Here is a 21,754-nt window from a genome sequence, read left to right on the forward strand (position 1 = left end):
GGACAGGCTCCAGGCCGCTGGGTGTCTTTTTGGCTTCGTCACTACAACATCTGCTTTCTTTTCCTGAGGAGTGTTGTCAGCATGAAACCTTTAAAAGAAAAATTCTATAAATGGTGGAGAGCAGAGAAGGCTTCAGGAACAAGGAGAAGAAAGAGTTTGTAAGGCTGAACATTTCCCTGAAATTCCTGATAAAACCACATCTACTATTTGGCAAAGGGAAGTTAAGTTTTACGGAGCTTTTCCAGCGTAAATGGCAGAATGTCGTTAACTCAGGGTCTTTGCCGCCCTCTACTGATAGTAATGGGGACTAGCATGGGGTTCAGAGAAGGAGAGAGGCTTTTCAGCAGAGTGCTTCACCCCCTCATTTAATTTTTCAACACGTATTTACTGAGCTTACACTCTGCAGATGCTGGGCTAGGCATTAAATAGAGCCATGAGAAATACACACTAAGTCCCTGTTCTCATGGGATGTACATTCGAGCAAAGGTGACAAATAAGAAACATTTTAAGATTATTCAAAATGCTCTGGAAGTAATGAACAGGGTAATGGGGGAGAGGGGACAATTTAAGATTGGATGGATCGGGAGGTGGCACGTTAGCTGAGAACGGAAGGGCGAGACAAAGCCAGCAGTGCTGAAAACAGGACCCAAGGCTTTCCAGGCAGACCAAGAGGTGGGTGTAAACTCGGGAGGCAGGAAAGAGCTTGGTGGGTCAGAGTGGAGGGAAGGCCAGGTCATAAAGGGACCCTGCAGTCTGCAAAGGAACTTGGATTTTATTCTAAATCGATCTTACTCAGTACAGGAAGCTACTGAAGGTTGCTATTTTTGTTTTTAAAATATTATTCTTTAGTTTAGTTTTGTTTAAAGTAGGCTCCATGCCCACCATGGAGCCCAACACAAGGATCAAGACCTGAACTGAAATCAAGAGTTGGACGCTTAACTAACTGAGCCATCGAGCCACCGCTAAAAGATTATTCTTTTTGATGCCACATATTTTCTCTAAGATATCAATAAAGATGTTTCCAGAAGTACCAGAAAGTTTTCAAAGGTGCATACATTATATAAAGAAGTGAATATCTACTAAATAAATGTACTTTGTCTCCTGTGTGGATAATGGATGGTAGGGCTGGGGACAAGACAAGGATGTGGAGCCGGAGGGGGCTGTGTGGGAGTCAGGCTGGGCCAGAGCGATGCCAGGGAGGTGGGCAGAAACAGATGGACCCGAGATGCCTTTGGGACTTGAACCTGCAGAACCTGGGGATGGGCCGCAGATGGAAGAGGGTGAGAGAGAGAGAGAGCTGCCAAGGTTACGAGGGCAAGAAAGTCAACTCTGACGTTGAAGAGAAGTGGCATTTGCGGCCTCCGGCCCTCNAAGAAATAAGAAACTACCCTAGTATGAAAGAGCAATTAGTTATAATTATACAGGAATATCTTAAACACCCAAAGGCAGGAAGTTTGGCCTGCCCGGAAAATGCTAGAACTAGGTGACTTCNGACAAAGAAATAAGAAACTACCCTAGTATGAAAGAGCAATTAGTTATAATTGTACAGGAATATCTTAAACACCCAAAGGCAGGAAGTTTGGCCTGCCCGGAAAATGCTAGAACTAGGTGACTTCCCTGTCTTTTCCTCTGTGTTTCTCTGGAGTTATTTCAATCTAATCTCTGCAGTAGGGCTATCTCTGCTTGCCGGCCCGATGGTAGCCTACACTCTTCCACACCTTCTAAATTTGCATTCAAGCTTTGGCCCCACAAAGAACCCAGGTGGTAGTCAGTCCCTAGGTCCTAGTTTCAAATTCCCAAAAGAGAAGCTGAGAGGCCTAAGCTGGGTCAGATGACCAATGTACCAAGTCCATAGGCTTCAGGTCACAGCAGCCAGGCATGGCACAGGGAGGAGGGACAGTGCTAGGAGGAAAGGGGTCATTGACCCAGGCTGGAAAGATAGCCCCAAAGTTATCCATCATGATCTTTAAGATCGTGGTTTCAAGCTTTGGGTGGAAACTGCCCCCCCCCAAGGAGGACCTGTAGCAATGTGGAAACATCTTTGGTTATCACAACTTAGGGGGTCAGTGCTACCTGGATCTCATGGGCAGAGGCCAGGGATGTTGCCACACATCCTAGGATGCTCCCACAGCAAAGACCTATCTAGTCCAAAATGTCAGGATTGCTGAGATTGAGAACCCCTGCCTCCCTTTTGATTCTTGTAGCTATTCTTTCAATCGCGCGGAGTATCTGTACCCACAGAGCTCAGACCCGGGCCTGGTAAGTCAGAGGGCTCAGGCAGTATTTGTGGGGCAGAGAGTGAATGAAAACACCATTCTAAGAGTGTGTGGATTACCTGGGTTCCGTGGGCATCCTTGGTGCAGGAGCCCACAAAGGCAGGAGACTGGGAGGTTCTTGCCCTGGGTGGGGCATTTGTTCAACAGAAAGAGGAGATGGAATAAGCAGAAACATACAAGCAGAGGAGAGAAGGATAAACACACACACTTTGCTCTTACAAATGCTCGAGACCCGAGCAGCAGCTGCCCAGCTGGTGTGTGTTCCTCCCCACACACCCTAAGGGAGAGCTGTAAACCCTTCTGTCCCAAACAGCTGCCAGCTAGGATCAGACTGTCTTTTTTTCCAAACTAACTTGTCAGGCAGAAAGGGACAGGCTCCAGGCCGCTGGGTGTCTTTTTGGCTTCGTCACTACAACATCTGCTTTCTTTTCCTGAGGAGTGTTGTCAGCATGAAACCTTTAAAAGAAAAATTCTATAAATGGTGGAGAGCAGAGAAGGCTTCAGGAACAAGGAGAAGAAAGAGTTTGTAAGGCTGGACATTTCCCTGAAATTCCTGATAAAACCACATCTACTATTTGGCAAAGGGAAGTTAAGTTTTACGGAGCTTTTCCAGCGTAAATGGCAGAATGTCGTTAACTCAGGGTCTTTGCCGCCCTCTACTGATAGTAATGGGGACTAGCATGGGGTTCAGAGAAGGAGAGAGGCTTTTCAGCAGAGTGCTTCACCCCCTCATTTAATTTTTCAACACGTATTTACTGAGCTTACACTCTGCAGATGCTGGGCTAGGCATTAAATAGAGCCATGAGAAATACACACTAAGTCCCTGTTCTCATGGGATGTACATTCGAGCAAAGGTGACAAATAAGAAACATTTTAAGATTATTCAAAATGCTCTGGAAGTAATGAACAGGGTAATGGGGGAGAGGGGACAATTTAAGATTGGATGGATCGGGAGGTGGCACGTTAGCTGAGAACGGAAGGGCGAGACAAAGCCAGCAGTGCTGAAAACAGGACCCAAGGCTTTCCAGGCAGACCAAGAGGTGGGTGTAAACTCGGGAGGCAGGAAAGAGCTTGGTGGGTCAGAGTGGAGGGAAGGCCAGGTCATAAAGGGACCCTGCAGTCTGCAAAGGAACTTGGATTTTATTCTAAATCGATCTTACTCAGTACAGGAAGCTACTGAAGGTTGCTATTTTTGTTTTTAAAATATTATTCTTTAGTTTAGTTTTGTTTAAAGTAGGCTCCATGCCCACCATGGAGCCCAACACAAGGATCAAGACCTGAACTGAAATCAAGAGTTGGACGCTTAACTAACTGAGCCATCGAGCCACCGCTAAAAGATTATTCTTTTTGATGCCACATATTTTCTCTAAGATATCAATAAAGATGTTTCCAGAAGTACCAGAAAGTTTTCAAAGGTGCATACATTATATAAAGAAGTGAATATCTACTAAATAAATGTACTTTGTCTCCTGTGTGGATAATGGATGGTAGGGCTGGGGACAAGACAAGGATGTGGAGCCGGAGGGGGCTGTGTGGGAGTCAGGCTGGGCCAGAGCGATGCCAGGGAGGTGGGCAGAAACAGATGGACCCGAGATGCCTTTGGGACTTGAACCTGCAGAACCTGGGGATGGGCCGCAGATGGAAGAGGGTGAGAGAGAGAGAGAGCTGCCAAGGTTACGAGGGCAAGAAAGTCAACTCTGACGTTGAAGAGAAGTGGCATTTGCGGCCTCCGGCCCTCGCTCCTTGTGAGCCAGCAGGTGAGGGCCACTGTCGTGTGCTTTGCTCTCTTTCCTTCTGCTCAGTCCGGGTGATTATACCTGACAGGTCTCAGGGAGGCATTCCTCATAAAAATGGCTGTAAAGCCTTGTGCTAATATGAAGCCTCCCATAAATGTCAGGGGATGAGAATTACAGCCCCGCAGCCTCATAAAAGAGAGAGCGTGTCATGGCTTGAGGAAGCCGCAGCGACTCTGAGGGCACCGAGCTGTCTTTGCAAGCTGTATTTTAGTTTCGGGGAAGACATGACTGGAGGAAGTGGAGTGCTGGCTGAGGCCAGAGTGGCTCCCAGCCTCTTTTGAAAGGCCCAGTTATCAAACCTGTCAGCAAAGCCTCCCTGCACCTGGCCCGGGGCTTCTTCAAGGTGAAGCAGAACATATTCTTAACTTGTTCTTACTTTTAACTAAAGAGTCTGAATGCAGAATTAATCTTCCTAGCAGTTCTTTGTAACTATTCTTACTAACTCAGCCAGGAGGAGTAGGGGTATTAGGGGAATCTGGCCTCGGGCAGCCTCTGATTCTGGGGAATAAACAACACACTGCTTCCCACCTCCTCCGGTCCTTGACCCCACCTGTCAGCTAATTAGTACATGTTACCCAGGTGTTTTTCCTACCCTGAGCCGCTCCCCTGCTCACCATCTGCCTGACATCCCTTTGATGTACCCCATATGTCTAACAGCCGCGACCCCAATGCCCTTTATTTCTCCCCTTTTATTTCTCTCTCTTTGCTATGCGTTCAACACACGGCTCAACATCCCCGGGATCATATGATAAGCGTGGCATTGTGCTGAGGTCCTGGAAACTGGGCTGAGGGGCCTGGAAATATGATCTGAAGGCCCTGCTCAGGAGAAGTTACTCATCGAGCTGACTGCCAGCTGGATGAGTAATTCCAGGCAGCACATACGCACTGAAAAAGTCGAATCAAAATAATGGTGGCTAACGTCTATATCAAGGCTCGAGGGTGCCAGGCACCTGCCCAAGAGCCTTATCTCAGGGGGGACTCAGAATAAGCTTAGGGGGTGAGTACAATTGCTATTTTCATTTTCCTATGAGGAAGCGGAAGTTTGGGGAGGTGGTGACTATAGGGTGAGAGCTGGTGAGTGGGGGAACGCTTTCTCTGTGCAAGCCGGGCTCATCTTGAAGCTTGTGCGCTGCGTTATCTCTGGCCCATCAGTTAGGATGACATGAGATTCCTAATGGCATCGGGGGGGCTATTCTGCATGCTGGTCCTTCTCTGAAGCCATGCTGCCCCCCCTTTTTAGGGATTTATTTATTTGGGGGCGTTGGGGGAGAGGGAGAGAGAATCTCAAGTGGACTCCCTGCTGAGCGCAGAGCCAGATGTGGGGCTCAGTTCTCACAACCCTGAGATCACGACCTGAGCAGAAATCAAGAGTCATTCAACCCACTGAGCCACCCAGGTGTCCCATGCTGCCTTTGTTTTTTTTCCTAACTTTTCTTCTACGCATCTGCGTGTGCATGCACACACACACACACACACATGCACACACACACACACCTTGATATATATGTCCATCGCAACTCTTGGACCCTAGTGCATTTTGACATTGAATCAAAACTATACCAACATTATTACATGTTCATTGAGAAAGCTTTTTCAGGAGCAAACACCAATAGCCCCAATAACTTCCAATAAACAATAAACCCTCCCAAAACGCCAACAAATTTATGGATCAATTTCCTATATTATAAAATATTTTTATAATTTTTGCTATACTTTTTGTTTATTAAGGTAATGATACTAAATACTAGTAAAGTAATAATTCTGTCTTTCTGACAGAATTAAGTGTTCATTTAAATTGCAGAGTGAAGATTTGAATCATCCTGTAGTTTTCCCTGGATCAAATTTTACTGATTTTTATATTGTTTTTGTGAGGGTTCTTCAGTGATTGTTTTTACCAGATCCCACTTTTCTGAGACAAATTTTGCAAACACGCATTTGAAGATTTGATCTTCAGCCAATTTTTTAAAAAGCCTTATTTATTTAATTATTTTAGCCAGAGGGGGTGGCGAGGGAGAGGGAGGGAAGCAGACTGTCTGCTGAGCGCAGAGCCCAACTCGGGGCTGGAGCCCATGACCCTGATGAGATCACTACCCTGAAATCATGAACTGAGCCAAAACCAAGAGTCAGATACTTAACTGACTGAGCCACCCAGGTGCCCTGGTCTTCAGTCAATTTTCAGTCAGTAACCACATCTTACCACGTGCAGTGATAGCCATTTTTGGTTTTAATTTGTACCGGTTATTTTTACCAGAAATATCCATTACTAATTGGACACCAGATGAATAGTTTGTATTTATTTCTTAGTTACCCTTGAGAAAGTTGAGAGCGTTTTATGTAACAGAGAGATCTAGGCAAAACAGAGAGAAAGATCCAGACGTGGAGAGGTAATATAACAAGCAGAGATCCAGCAAAAAGAATAAAATTATATTTATAGTAGTGGTAATAGCTACTGTTGATTGAGCACTTACTATCTGCCCTGTTCTAAATACTTCAAATGGGCTTACATTTATTAACCCTCACAATAACTCTTTGCAGAGATATAATTATAAGATGGGGAAGCTTTGGCACAAAGACCGGAAATCAATTGTCCCCAAATACACAGCCAGTTGAGGGCAGATGCAGGAGTCAAACCTGGGCAACCCGTGACAGAGAAGTTGCGGGGTCCTTGTACACTAATTGCTTACTTCTCAATATTGCAGCATCAAAACGTCCTCTGGAACAAAATGGTGACATGAGTCAAAATGTCCTTCTTTCACCCCATGCTTTTCTGCCACCTGAAATGCCCTCCCACACCTTCTGTGACTAACCTAGCCATCTGTTTCCTCTAGAGGAGCTGGCCTGACCTGGAGGAGGAGGGCCCCACTGCCCGGAGTGCTGGGGCTCCTGTCCCTTCTGTTGGGCTTCCCAGAATCTGAGCTAATCCTTGCTGGAGATCTTATCATCTATTTTGCAGTTTTTGCTTCTTAGCCTTCCTTCTTAGACCACAAGCTCCTTAACGGCAGGAGTTGGGTCTCATTATATGTTTCCATGTCCTAGTGTCGGACTGGTACCGTTTCGAAAGGCAATGAAATTTCTCAAAGAAATGAATATGTCATTTCACTAATAGTGGATTCCACTAATAGTGATTTGCTTTATTATTTACTTTTTTGTGCTATTACTTTGGCCTGACAAGTTCTTCTGCGTAAAGGGACCTGTGACCTGTCATGGCAGTTCTGGAAACTTTCTAATTAAAAGCTCATGAAGTTTTGATGATGTGGTGTAAGTCACTGGGCTGGGGGAAATTATTTAATTTCCACTGTTTTCTATTTTGTTCTAAAAATCCTACAGTATCTGGTAATGACAGATTTCATTAGCAAGGGAATTTGCATATGCTAGAGTAAATCAAAGTCTAAAACCAGAACAAGTCTATTTAGAATATATATCTGTACTGCACTGTGTGTGTGTATCCATACATACTGTACTCTATACTTGATCTATAATGTTGGAGAAGTTTTCCCTATGTATTACCCAGGCTGCCCAAGTCAGAAATTCTAACATTGCCTAAAACTTCCCCCCTGTCCCACACTGCAATCCAATCCATCATCTAGTTTTGTTGATTCTGTCTTTTTGGGGGGGAGGGGAAGGGGCAGAAGGAAGGCGAAAGAGAGAGAGAGAGAGAGAGAGAATCCCAAACAGGCTCCAAGCTCAGCCTGGAGCCCAACAAGGGGCTCGATCTCACGACCCTGAGTTCATGATCTGAGCCATAATCAAGAGTTGGATGCTTGGGGTGCCTGGGTGGCACAGCGGTTAAGCGTCTGCCTTCGGCTCAGGGCGTGATCCCGGCGTTATGGGATCGAGCCCCACGTCAGGCTCCTCTGCTATGAGCCTGCTTCTTCCTCTCCCACTCCCCCTGCTTGTGTTCCCTCTCTCGCTGGCTGTCTCTGTCTCTGTAAAATAAATAAATAAAATCTTTAAAAAAAAAAAAAAGAGTTGGATGCTTAACCAGCTGGGCCACCCAGGCACCCTGATTCTATCTTTTAAATGGTTCCTGAACCTGTCCCCTCTTCTCCATCTCGCTTCATTGTCTTAGCTCAAAGTCTCTTCATGGTGAATAACAAAAGCTTTTTACTGTCTCCCTAACCTCAGTCTTGCTCTGTTTTAACTCCTCATTCTCCCCGTAGTCCAAGTGATCATTTTGCAAGTCTGATCCTGCCACTCCCCTGCACATTGGTCCTTTCATCATGTAGTTCCTAAGATGACTTCCAAAACACTGTCCCTACTGCATCCTTTCCTAGTTCTTTTGCCGCCTCAGTTTCCCTGTCCACAGTGGAGTCTCCCCCCAAATATAACCACCCCCGCCGTGTGTCTGCCTGAGTTCCAAACAGTATGGCACAAACATTCGGAGCAAACGCAGTTGTGTGGAATGGCCTGAGTGTCCCGCTTACACAGTAGGAGTTTGGGCAATTCAGTTAGCCTTTCTAATTCTCATCTGTGAAGTGGGGATAAGTAGCTCCTACTTATGATTGTGATGAGGAGTTCCATGAGAAGTTCCACGTAAAATGCTTGCATACAGTAATCCCTTTGTAAATACTAGTCGTTTGTCTTGGCTAAGATTTGGTTCACCTACCCCCTCTTCTGGACTGCGAACTCCATGGACAATGACTCTTGCATCTTTAGCAACTAAGGTAGTGTCTCACACAAAATGAATGTTCGTTAAATGTTTGCTCAATGGACAAATGAATGGATTTGCCAAATGGACAAGTTAATTATCTTCTGAATCTCTTGGTCTGTAATATTTTGTGTAATGGAGAAGAGTTCAAGTAACTTCTAAAATGGTGAGTTATTACTTCAGCAATAAAAAGTTATTACTTCACTCTGTCCTGAAACTGGTGGGTTGCTTAATGATACACTGCAGACATTGAGTTTCATAAATTTTAAGAGACAGAGTTTTAAGTCAGATTGGACTAAGGAAGCACAAGGTCATGGAGACTTGGGTTCTAGTCCTGTCTCTGCCACTCAGTGGATATGAGACCATGAAAAAGTTAAGTGTCAGGGTCTCTGTTTCCTTATCTGTAGACAAAGAATGTTGGGTCAGATGATATCAGAGATTCCTTTCAGCTCTCCAATCAACTTCTTTTGTAACTTCTCAAAGCAGTAATTGGGGAAATTGCATATGACAGTATATAAAATTGCAATATAATAGAGTCTTAAACATTATCTTTCAATGAGGATTCTTGAGATGATGTTTTAATTTTGAGAAACAAAAAAATTAAAATAGTATGATTTTGGAGCTAGAATGAGCTGTAAAAGACATGATTGTTGCTAATAAAAGAAAGAGAAAGGGTCCCTCCCACCAATACAGTGAAAGAACTAATGTTTACTTTACACAGTGGGTTTGATGAACTGTTTGTGTTAGTAACCAAGATATTGTAAATGTGTCATTGAATATTTGGGGACAAATCCAAAGGTTCTGAGAGTGAAACCAGTACAATGCATATACAGTGGACTTAGATCTAGTTGTCTGTGTTAGTAAACCCAAAGCTTGCACATGACTGGGTGACTATTCCAGTACAAATCCAAATTAGGGTAATCTTAGGGAATGTGATCATCATTTAATAAGTGGAGGCCTAAGTAATCACATGGTCTCTTATTGGGGAAAAATTGTGGGAACGAAACGTAGATGGTTGTCTTAAATCAGTGTACCCCACTCTGTGGCTCACAGATCCCAGGTGGTCCATGGAATTATCCTAAGGGTCTACAAATTCACAAGCACATCAGACATTGTTGTCTGTTGACTGAATCAACCAATCACGTTAATGATAAAAATGACTTCCTTTCTCTTTGTTTCCTATAGAGCAGAATAGAAAAGAACACATCACTTTTTAAAATTTCCTTCTAGCCAGGGAAGTAGGCTTAGGTATACATGGGAAGAAGAGGTGCTTGGGTAGGGCAGAGAGTTCCCCAGTGCAAGGGCAGACACAGACGGTCTAAATGGAAGGTATATCTCTATTTGGAACAGCGACTTATCAGGCTGTCACGAACCAATGTTATTAAAAATTCAAATAAAAAACTTACTGCCCTTGTTCACTTCTGGTCTCATTGAGCTGTTCTCTGATAATTTTGCTAGCTCTGTAAGTTTGCCTACAGAGAGGACAGGAACATCTTGCTCATTTGACTACTGTAATTCTCTGTAAATAAATTGGCATTCTGGTTTATAGAGATGATCTTCATGTGCTCAATTTAAAGTGAGTGTTATTGACTTCGGTTTTAGTCTTCTTCTGCCAACAAAATCTATTTGGGAGACAGTAAAGCTGGGAATATAATCCTTAACCGCAAGTATTTCCCAAGGTCCGGGGTACCTTGGGAGGTCACTTGACACTCATGGAGCTGAGGCTTTTCTAGGGACATTTTGCCCTGCTTGCCCTTATCACTGGGTAAGCATCTTGCCCAATCCTCTCATTTCATAGATGGACAAAGAAAGGCATACATCACAAAATGACTGTGGTTTTACCCTCTGCACTTAGTTGGCCTCAGTGAGAGCTATCTGCAAGCTTATGATACAGTTTGAAAATTTTTTTATTTTGAAATAATTTCGGATTTACGCAAGAAACACAAAGTACAGAGATACTCTGCATCCAGCTTCCCCTAAAGTTAATGTATTCCATAACTATAGTGCATTTATCAAAACTAAGCGATATAATACTAACTGAACTACAAGCTTTATGCAGATTTCCTCAGTTTTTCCCACTTGTGTCCTTTTCCTGCTCCAGGATGCAATCCAAGATACCACACTGCATTTAGTTGTCACATTTCCTTTGTTGCTTTAAATTGGTGACAGTTTCTCAGTCTTTACTTTTCTTTGATGACTTAGACACTTTTGAAGGGTATTGATCAGGTGTTTTGTAGAATGTCTCTCAATTTGTATCTGTTTCATGTTTCCTCGGGTTTAGACTGATGTTACGGATTTCGGGGAAGAATGCCACAGAGGTGAAGAGCCCTTCCTGTCACAGGGTATCAGGAGTGCATGCTGTCATTAAAGATATTAACCCAGAGCAGTTGGTTGAAATGGTGTGTGCCAGATTTCTCCACTGTAAGTGTAAATGCTGTGAGGCAGAGTCGCTAATGTCAACCTCCACTCAAGGAGAGGGACGTTGAACTCCTTCTTTTGAAGGGAGGAGTATCAAAGGATTCATTGGTGTATCTTAAAACCACTACACTATTTTATAACTTTTGGGTGGAGATATTTTGAGCCTATGCAATATCCTGTTTCTCTTTCAGTTTTATCCACTAATTTTAGCATTCATCAGAAGAACCTGCCTAGAGCATAATTACTGTGGTATTCTAATGGTAATTTTGTTTTCCTCTTTCTTTCTACATTTATTAGACACAATATTTTTAATGGATCTCTATTTGTATCCCAGGGTGTTTTGTGACCTGGCATCTTTTTATCTGGCTTCTGAACTTGGTCACCCGGGGTAAGTCCTTGTCTTGAGAAGATCTTTTCTTCTAGAAGAAAGATTCACAGGTTTCTTTCCCCATTCCTTTTGTAGTGATCAGATTTTCTCTAAGTCTTGGCATTTAAACAATATTACACATACCATTGTTTTCAGCTTTCCAACAAAAAAGTCAAACATAACATTTCTGTTAATGTTTCATAGGATGATCTTACACTTAAAAAATTTTTTTTATTAAGTATGGTTGACATATAATGTTACATTAGTTTCAGGTGCACGATATAGTGATTGACAATTCTATACATTATGCAATGTTCACTATGTTAAGTGTACTTACCATCTATGACTATAAGGAGGATCTTACTCTTTGCATATCTAATTTACCTTGTGTGTGGGATAGCTGGTATCATCAGTTTACTTTCTTTCTTTTTTTAAAGATTTATTTATTTCTTTTGGAGAGAGAGAGAGCGTGAGTTGGAGGGAGGAATGGAGGGAGAAGAGGAGAGAGAATCTCAAGCAGACTCCCCGCCGAACACAGAGCCAGATGCGGGGCTCGATCTCACAACCCTGAGATCATGACCTGACCCGAAATCAAGAGTCTGATGCCTAACCAACTGAGACACCCAGGCATCCCATTCACTTTACTTTCTGACCTTTTGTCAGACTATAGACAAAAATGGAAGCACATACATTTTGCTGTGCATAAGTTTAAATAGTTTTATGAAGTTCCCTGCATTTCAATGTTTCAAAGGCTTAGAATATTTTCTTTGTTAATGGAATATTTCAAATATTAAAAAGTACAGAGAATAGTATTATAAACCCTCATGTACCTATAACCCAGCTTCAACGTTTCCAAGGTACAGTCAACCTTGTTTCCTCTGTAACCCTCTCCCCTGCCTTGCAGCTCCCTACTCTTGTTTATTTTGAACCTAATCCCAGGTATTACATTATTTAATCTGAAAGTCGTCAGTAGGTATTAGAATGTTTTTTGGTGTCAACTAGAAATGGTAATCAATTAATTAATTTGCTCATCGACTTATTTATTGACTGGCACTGAGCTACATTCCAGAAAAATGAATTGAAAAAACATGAATTCATTCCCTACTCTCTTGGCGTCTGGATTCAATTGCACACTGAAGTTACTGTCTGAGCCGCCTTAGTTCTCTTCTAAGTTACTTAACTTCTCTTTGTCCCAGGTTCTTGTTATGTAAAAAGGGATAGTAAAGATACCTTACTTAAAGGAGCCTTGTGAAGAACAAATGGATAATTTATGGAAATTCGAGCATCAAAAATGATTATTGATTTTAGTTAATTGAAATGGATTGAATCTATTGAAAACCTGTGAATCCATGCTAATACTTAAAGAAAGGAGTCAGGAAAAAAAAAACATCCGAATTTGTCTCTAGTTGAGATGGCTATCAAACCACCTTTTTATTTTGAAAGCTGATAAATAAAGGGAAAGCATTAAGCATTTATCTACCTTTTAAAATAGAAACTATATTTGGGGGTAACTAAGTAGTGGCTATTGTTCGGGGACATCTCTAATTTACAGAATTGTTAGCTAGTAAATGTAGAAGGTAACATATAATTAGAAACTCATTATTGTGCCACCCCCTAAGGTGAGTATTGATTCAGGAAAAGACAAAACCATTAAACCATTTAAGTTAATGGTTGATAGGCAGGGTGACCATTCATCCAATTTTGCCAGAAATAGTCCCGGTTTCTGACTCTAGTCCAGATGTAACTATTCATAGTGCAGATAGTACTCTGATTACAACGGAAGGATAGAGCTGCCGTTACTGTAACACAGTGTCCATCTCAGCCTCATTAAGGGTGGGATCATCACGAATGCATATATTTCTTGGTGTGTTATAACTGAAATAAACGGCACTACTTCTGAAGTTCTCTTCATAAAAATGTGCAATTTATATCTAACTGAGTCTTCAGATCTCATTTCCAGCTTACAGAAATACCAGGGTAAGAGGGAGCAATCACACAGATCCAGAAAGTGGAACTAGTCTGGTATCTTCAGCAAGTCAGCATCCTGACCGAAGAACTCCTCCAGGTTAAAAGTGACTTAAGCAACATGGCAATCAGGTGCATTGCATGGTTCTAAATTGGATCGTAATTTGGACAAATCAACGGAAAATGACATCTTAGAGACAGCTGGGGTGAGTATGGACTTGGCATTACTGTTCATTTTGTTAGGTGTGAAAATGTTATTTTTGATACACAGAAAACTGTGGGGTTTTGTTTTGTTTTATTTTAAGAGATACATACTGATGTATTGAGTCATGGAATGTTAGGATGTTCCTCATTTACAGTGCTACAGCATTAAAAACAAAAAAGTTGACAGGAAAAGAAATAAGACAATATATGTGAAACATGCCATATGCATAATGCTCAGTGTTACAATATGTAGTAACGAGTGGTTGGAACATTAAGAGACATGAAGGGTGAATGGGGGAAATTACCAAAATGGGCACAGCAGGAGGTCAGATTTTCTCTCTGAAGAATGCTTTCTGGAGGAAGTAACCAGGAAACTGAGACCTGAAAAAGATAGTGTGGCAGGTAAGAGGGCCCCCAGGGCTCCCCGCCTGCTGGTGTTCAACTCTTGGGTAATCTCTCCTTGTGTGTGAGCTGGATTGATTTACTGACCCGCTTGGAATGAACAGGCTATGGGTAGCAGTGATCAAATTTCACTGCCAACATTAAGCTGCAAAAAGTCTGTGGCTTCTGTTTTGGGCATTCTCTCTCTCTCCCTCCCTCCTTCTCTCTTTCTTATTCTACCCCCCCCCATCTCTCCATTTCTCTTTCTCTCTCCCTTTCTTTCTCTCTCTCTTAGATTGCTTATGCTAGGAGAAGCAAACTGCCACGTCTCATCAGCCCCATGGAGAGACCCCACAGCAACTCTTTCTTTTACAAATAAAGAAGCTGAAGCTATGGGAAGTCAAGTAATTTGCCCAGGATTACACAGCCAGTAGTTAGTAGAGCCAGGATGAGAACCCTGATCTCATTTACTCCAAAACCTGTTAGCAACTGCTGTCCATATGGCCTCTTAGGTAGTCAGCAAATGTATCTCCATTTCTTTTTTTTCCTTTTTTTATTTAATAATATTTTTTGTTATGTTAGTCACCATACAGTACATCCCTAGTTTTTGATGTAAAGTTCCATGATTCATTACTTGCATATAACACCCAGTGCACCATGCAATACGTGGGCCCTCCTTACTACCCATCACTAGTATCTCCATTTCTGAGTTCTCTTTTGGTGTTTCAAAGACCAGTATTTCCAGTAAGGAATAATATAGCTGCACAGCACAGTAGATAGCACTGGCCTTATTGGGGAATGACTACTCTACTAGGACTTGGGGATTCAGTGAAGAAAATAGAGTCCTTTCCAAGTATTTCAGTTTAGAGGAGAGAGGAAGAAATGATATATCAGCTCTGCTGTCTTTCTGGTTTGGGTGAGATGTGGGATTTAGCAGTCCCCAATTGGCTTTGGTGTGACATACATCTGTGCTTGAATCCTGGCTTCACCTCTTATCAGCTGTGTGAATGTCACTCTGAGCCAGTTCCATAACCTCCGTAAGCCTCAGTTTCTCTATATGTAAAATGGTGACAATAGGTCTGCCTTGCAGGGCTCTTGAGGGGATTAAAGATAGTGTATGCAAGGTACTTACCATAGGTTTAAGACGGGTGTTCAAAAATGGTAGTTATTAAAATGAAAAGCCTGATTCTGCACTGGAACCACTTTTTAAGAGTCACTTCTGAAGAAGAGTGACTTCACAGCTAAAACTTAAAGCCCTGATGATATGAATTAGTCTTAAACAAATACTGTCTCTTTACCTTACTTTCATATAGTAAGTTTTAGGGTCTGTAATTCAACTGCTGCCAGTTGGGCAAGGGTGGTATTTGTTTTTCTGTTCTGTGTAGCTATGCACATTTTCAGTATCCTGAGTTATCAAGCTTTGACTATAGGAAAGTACATTTGGCCTCTTAAAAGATGCAATGAGTCCCTTTAATTATTCTTTTTTCGCATTGATTCAATAAAATGTGTAGATGTGGCTCAGATCAGATATTTGCAGTATGATTTGTGTAACTATGGAGTGCCAAATAACCGAATTTCCAGCTCATGTTCATGTGAATAAGCTGTGGCAATGAAACAGTGAAATGGTTATGTATGAATAATCATGTACATGTGATACATACACATCTGTATGTATGCCTGCTCTAAACATCTAAAAAGAAGATAATCTAATAAGATATAAATATCTTAATGTCTATATATAGACAAGTAATTCAACTCTCAAATGATAAAACTTTCATTACAACTGCAAAGAGTTTCTTCCATTCATTCAAGCTGATAGTTTGTTTTCACTTTTTGTACATGCCAGTGATTTGCTTTCTATGAGATAACTATTTTGAGGTGTTTTATTTCTTCCCCAACAGTGGGGATTAGTTTGTCCTCAGCCATCTACACCAGTATTATTCTCAGAATAGTTTGCCAGGATTTGGGGATGCAGGCTTATGTTGAAAAAGGGATCTGACCTCTCTTAGACTCCAGTTTGTTTAAAATGTCACGTATTTAGTGAAACTTTAACCATTCTTTGTTTCACCAGTTGATCACCTCAGAACTGTGTTCAGATTACATTTTATCATAATTGATTTTGAATATTTTACTGGGGTTCAATATGACAGGCATTTATTGCAATATAATTCACATCGAATAAACTTCACCCTTTCAAAGTGTACAGTTCAATGCATTTTAGTATATTTTCAAATTGTGCAGCCATCATCACTATCTAATTCCAGAACACATTCATCATCCAAAAAGTAATCCCATACCAATTAGCAGTCTCTCCCTTCACCCCCTGGAAATCCCTAATCTACTTTCTGTCTGTATTGGATTTGTCTCCTCCAGGCAGTTAATATAAATGGAATCATACAATATGTAGCCTTTTCTGTCTGGTTTTTTTTTTTCACTTAGCAAAATGTTTTCAAGGTTCATCTATGTCATAGCATGTATCAGTACTTCCTTTTAATGACTAATATTCCTGTGTATAGATTAGATATAGCACTTTTTTACCCTTTCATTCCTTGATTGGACATTTGGGTGACTTGACTTTTTGGCTATTATGGATAATGCTGCTATAAACACTGTACGAGTTTTTGTGTGGGAGGATGTTTTCAGTTTTCTTGGATATGGTCCCTAAGTATGGGGCTTTGCTGCCCCACTGCCTTGGGTTTAAGGTCACGCTCTGCCATTTACCGGTTCTGTGAAGTTACTTAACTTCTCTGTACCTCAGTTTCATTTATAAACGGTGGCTATTCATAGTACCCACCTTTCAGTGTTTATGAGACTTCAAAGAGCTAATAATACATGTAAAGTACTAAGGACCGAACCTGGTACGTGTGGTTAGGTGTGAGTAAAAATTACCTATTATTATTTTAATATTTTGAGTTCCTTAATGATAGATTTGGTTCATCTTCATTATGCCTATGATACCTGAGTCTAGAGGCTTATTTTTTATTTTTTTCCCCTTCAATAAAAAGAGAAGGAAACAATTCCTTTGCGGTATCAGGGTGTGCTGATTTCAGACAAGCGTATTTCGAAATTGAAGGACAGATGCTTTATATACTGTAAAATAAGCAGAGGCTTGCCATCTCCAACTTGTCTTAATACAGCAACTTATAGCACTCATCAACCGGCGATACAATTTAGGATGTACTTCTGTTGTTAGTAATCTATTATTAATAACGCGGCTCTAATCGCGTGGTTGCTTAAGACTTGATTCTGAAAAGCTGGTAAATAGCTTATTTCCACAGCCACTCTGTGATTGGCTTAGGCGCGACCCAGGTCGATTTTTTGATTGGCTCTCGCCGTGGAAAGGGACTCTGCCTGAGCCAGTACTGCCAATATGTGGCCAACATGGCTCCACAATTGGCTTTCCTGGAAGCCGGCAGACACGTGGCTACCGCAGCCCCGAGTACGTAGGAGGACCTAGTTTTGCTTACCGCGAGAGGGCGCCGGCGGTTCCTCGTTGCTCAAGTCTCATTTCCCATAAAGCCTCCGAGTGACCAATCAACTGGCTGTCTCAATACCGCTTTCAAAGTCGGCGGGCCCTTTCACCAATAGTAAGGCAGATACCGCCCCCACCCTGAGGACTGACGGAAAGCCTCACCAGTCGTCTCATAGATCTCTGAGATCTCCGCCTCGCTCGCACGGGATTGACGATCCGTCCGACCAATAGGAGACGCTCAGTCGGCGGGTGGATGAACGCGGCCCTCTGTAATGGCGGAGCGTGGCGGGGACGGGGGGGACGGTGAGCGATTCAACCCGGGGGAGCTCAGGTAAGGGGCTATGCCCTCTCTTTACATTTCAACACAGTGGAGTCCCAGGGGCTAGGTCTGTGGCGCGGAGATCCGCGGTGGGTGGTGAGCGGAGGAGCCGCGGCGGCTCAGGGCTAGGACCGCATGGGGTTGGCGAAGGGGGAAGGGGAAGGTGGCTTGAATGAGAGAGCGGGGCCGGGGCTGGGCCGCGGCCTCCTGCGCCTTGCCCGGGCGCTCCCTGCGGTTTTCGCGGGTCCTCAGCGCCCCTCGCCGCCTGCGGCCTGCGGGCGGGGTCCGGCGTTCCCGCCTTGGGGCCCCGCCTCAGCCGCGTGCCGCCTCCGCCTCGGCCCCCCTCAGCCTTCCTCTCGGCTTCGCACCGCCGCGGGCCCGATTTTCCTCATCGACCCCCTCCACTCCGCGCTGAATTCCCGGGGACCCTTCGCCACTTCTGGCTTAGCCTTCAACACGCCCTCCGCGGCCCTCGGGGGTCTCCACGTCTGCCCTGTTCCTTCATCCCCACATCGCTTGCTTTTCTGAACTTCCTGTGTATTTCCTTCATTTCTCTCCTTCTATTTCTCATGCGGCATTTGTGAATAACAGCAGTAGCAACAGCCGTTTGTTACGTGCTTCTGTGTGCCTTTGGAGTAGTTGCTATTGTCATTTTGCAGGCCCCTCTTCAGTTAAGTTAGTTGTCCATCGTACAGGTGAGGAAACTGAACCTCGAAGAGGTTGAGGAAGTGGGACAAGGTCGCACTGGTGGAATTGTGGCTCCAGGAAGTGGCTTGAACCCAGGCAGTCAGGCTCCAGACCTGCAATCTGGATCTCTGTTCCATTCTTCTGTTTACGCCATTGCCCTAAAGAGTGCAGTGACCTTTCTTCCTCTGGTATCTCAGTGCCTATGGAATTTGTAATTAAGATTTGGTACAGTAAAAGAATCTTGATAAAGTAAAATTTTTTAGTCAGTGATTTTTGAGGACAGGAGGTACCGAGCTTTATGTACGTTTGGTACGTTTTTGCCCCCCCGCATGGGAAAAATGTCATTTCAGATGTTTAGCTCTCATTCTGAATTGTGCCATTGTCAGCATTTGAAAATGAAAAGAGCAGTGTAGGTTATGAGGACTCTTTAGTATTGTCTGGAGCTCAAGATGAAATTGTATAAAGAAATGGGTATTGTAACTCAAGTTTTCAGGAAAAGTGTCTTCTAAATTCTGAATTGTCACACATAAAAATCCTTATTTGACAGGAATAAAATCTTGTTTTCTTTCACAGATGAATTCCAAATCCTTTAAACCCCATATGTACACATTAGTGACAAGTGATCAAAGTGCATTGTCAGGGTGGTTCAGTATTAGTGATGAAAGTTATTCCTGATTGTGATCTCAAGAGAATACTTAGCTAGTCATATTGGGAACATTACTTTGCATTTTAGAGCTTCACAATGAGTAGTCTTTTAGACTTTATTAATAGGAGCTAGACATTGTTGCAAAACTGATTTGAATAGAGTTTTTAATAGGTGTTCTGTTGCACATATTTTATACCTTGGCCTCTGAGGTTGGAAGTTGCTTCCAGAGCGTATTGTAAAAGCTGTTTCATTTAAATAAAATATTTTAGCATTTCTCAGGTTTTAAGAGAAATTGCTTGTTGATGTGGCTTCTTTGATGGTAGAAATTGAGGCTTAGTTTTTGTATTGGTATCCTTTATGTATATCATGATGTGTTTGTCATAGTCCCTGGCAAATGAGGTGTTCAATGGAAATATGGTAAATAAATGAATATAGGAGATTTAGAGATGGTTTCCTTTTTGGACCTGTATTTAGTGTGTGCTTTGTGACAGTCATTGACCTAGGTACCTGCTAGCAGTAGAGCCTTGAACCAGACCAGAAACCTTTGTCCTCAAGGAGCTTCCATGCTAATTAAGATTGATCCAAAATCTAAATTAAACTAACCTCATCAAATGATCAGCCTGCAAGTGTGAAGAGTCTTAGGCAGGGTCATTGAGTAATTGGCAGGGTCTAGGTCTCCTCACAGTTTTATCACTTAATTTGACTCCCATCAGTAGCATCTCTCTATTTTTGCCCCTTCTGAAAGTAATTGCAGCTTTGTCATCACCACTGGGGACATTGCATATCGGGATAGAATACTTGTAGGGAAGTACATTTGTTCTTGTAAAAAGAAAAATTATTTTTCTATTTATGTAAGTAGACTTCTCTTTTCCAAAAGGGTTGAAAGTGGTAGGGATACAAATAACCCACAATAGACAGAATTTATTCAGAGATCCAAATGCCATCCATCCCTTAATGGCTGAGGACTATTAAGAAAACTTTCATAGAGTCGTATTTGTATAGATCCTTTTTCCGAGGCCTTTGTTTAATGCTTTATGTCTTATGACAAGGTACTTGCAATCTCAATTTCCTCAACTGTAAAATGTGTATAAGAATGCAGTCATCCTACCACTGGCCAGCTGCCTTAAAAAACTACTTTTCTGTGCCGCAGTTTCCTTTGTAAAAATGGTGCCAAACTTTATTGGGTTGTGGTGAGAATAAAAGCATTAGTACAAATACCGTCCATATAACTTGCCTGGTATATAAGAAGTATCTAGCTTTCATTTCATAATAATATCGTTATTAAAAGAGTAATGCTTGTACAGTTATTAACACTGGGTTGCAGCAGTATACTAAGGGGAAATTATATACCAGTGGGTAGAGATAATACAAAACTAAACAAGTGAGAAATTTCTTCATAGCATTTATCATAATTGAAGATTCAAACTGGGTAATGAGCCAGAGCAGAACTAGGAGAGGTTTGGAATAGGAAAAGAGGTTGAGGTAACATTTGGACTGAGGTTGAATAATGAGGAGCCAGTTATGTAAACTTCTTGGGAAAAGCATGCCAGGCAGAGGCTTCAAGGTAATGAACTTTTGAAGTATTTGACCAAAAAAGAAGACTGGAGTCTATAAAGAGGTCAAGTTATAGAGGGGTCAGGTTATAGGAAGTTTGATAATAGTAATTACAGTAATATAGCTAACACTATAGTATAGCTAACTTTCTAATATTAATGCCATTTAACACTTATTAATCTTACTATACTGATGTTACAGCCACAGTAATAATAACTAATACTTATGGAGGACTTAAGTGCTAGGTGCTGTTCCAAGTGCTTGATTAGCTCATTTATTCCTCCTTGCAGTTTCTAGTAAGGCTCTTGGAATGAAACAGTGGTATAGAGAGCTCAGCACATGTGCCATACAGATCTGACATCAGAAGATGGCATCTTTAGGCTGTTGATGGAGGAAATTCTGTGTATTTTTAGTGGCAGACTTGATAGCTAAGCTGTCTAGTCAAATTGACAGTGAAGTGCCTTTTCAAGTAGAGCACTGTGCTAGGTTTTGTGGGGTAATGAAAGTAACGATAAAGTAGTTTAGTGTGTCCCAGATACTATCCTAAATGTTTGGAAGGGATTATCTCATTTAACGGGGAGGTAGGAGATAGATGTTATTTCTCTTCCCTTGCTAATTTACATCTGAGTATACTCAGGCTCAGAAATTATGTAACTAGCCTCAAAACAAGAGGTAGAGCCCTGATTTGACTTTTCTGTGATTCTAGAGCCTAAATGCTTAACTTCAAGCTGTAACTAGTGAGTGAAATTCTAAAGAATTACTGGAAATTTTTCAAAAAGGGAGAGGCAGACTCAAAGGAAATCAGAAGATTAAGGTACATTATTAACTCAGTGCTAAAATAGAATATTTTTCCTTGGTGCTTAACTTCTTTTCTGCTTAAGGTTAAGATTTCCTTCAGTAACAGTGGGTCTCTCTCTTTGGGGGGGGGGATATAATTTGAAGACTGATCATTCCGATAAAATCCTTATTTTTTGTAGTCACCATTTTTACCTCATACTTTGTAACCTTGAGTGCAGGATCA

The 21,754-nt window shown here is 42.2% G+C and overlaps 1 protein-coding gene across 6 annotated transcripts in view; it reads left to right on the top strand.

Annotated features, from left to right (window-relative positions):
• The first annotated feature begins 17,701 nt into the window (after window positions 1-17,701).
• TCERG1 (transcription elongation regulator 1) overlaps window positions 17,702-21,754 on the top strand; it is a 62,936-nt gene continuing 58,883 nt past the window's right edge. For all 6 annotated transcript variants that reach the window (XR_004624067.1, XM_034656215.1, XM_034656217.1 and 3 more), the window contains exon 1: window positions 17,702-17,858. Coding sequence is in view for 5 of the 6 variants with exons in the window: in XM_034656215.1 (XP_034512106.1) it covers window positions 17,800-17,858 (59 nt within the window). In the remaining variant the exon portion in view is untranslated. The remainder of the gene's footprint in view (window positions 17,859-21,754) is intronic.

The sequence above is a fragment of the Ailuropoda melanoleuca genome, chromosome 3 (assembly GCF_002007445.2).
Source record: "Ailuropoda melanoleuca isolate Jingjing chromosome 3, ASM200744v2, whole genome shotgun sequence".
NCBI classification, from domain to species: domain Eukaryota; kingdom Metazoa; phylum Chordata; class Mammalia; order Carnivora; family Ursidae; genus Ailuropoda; species Ailuropoda melanoleuca.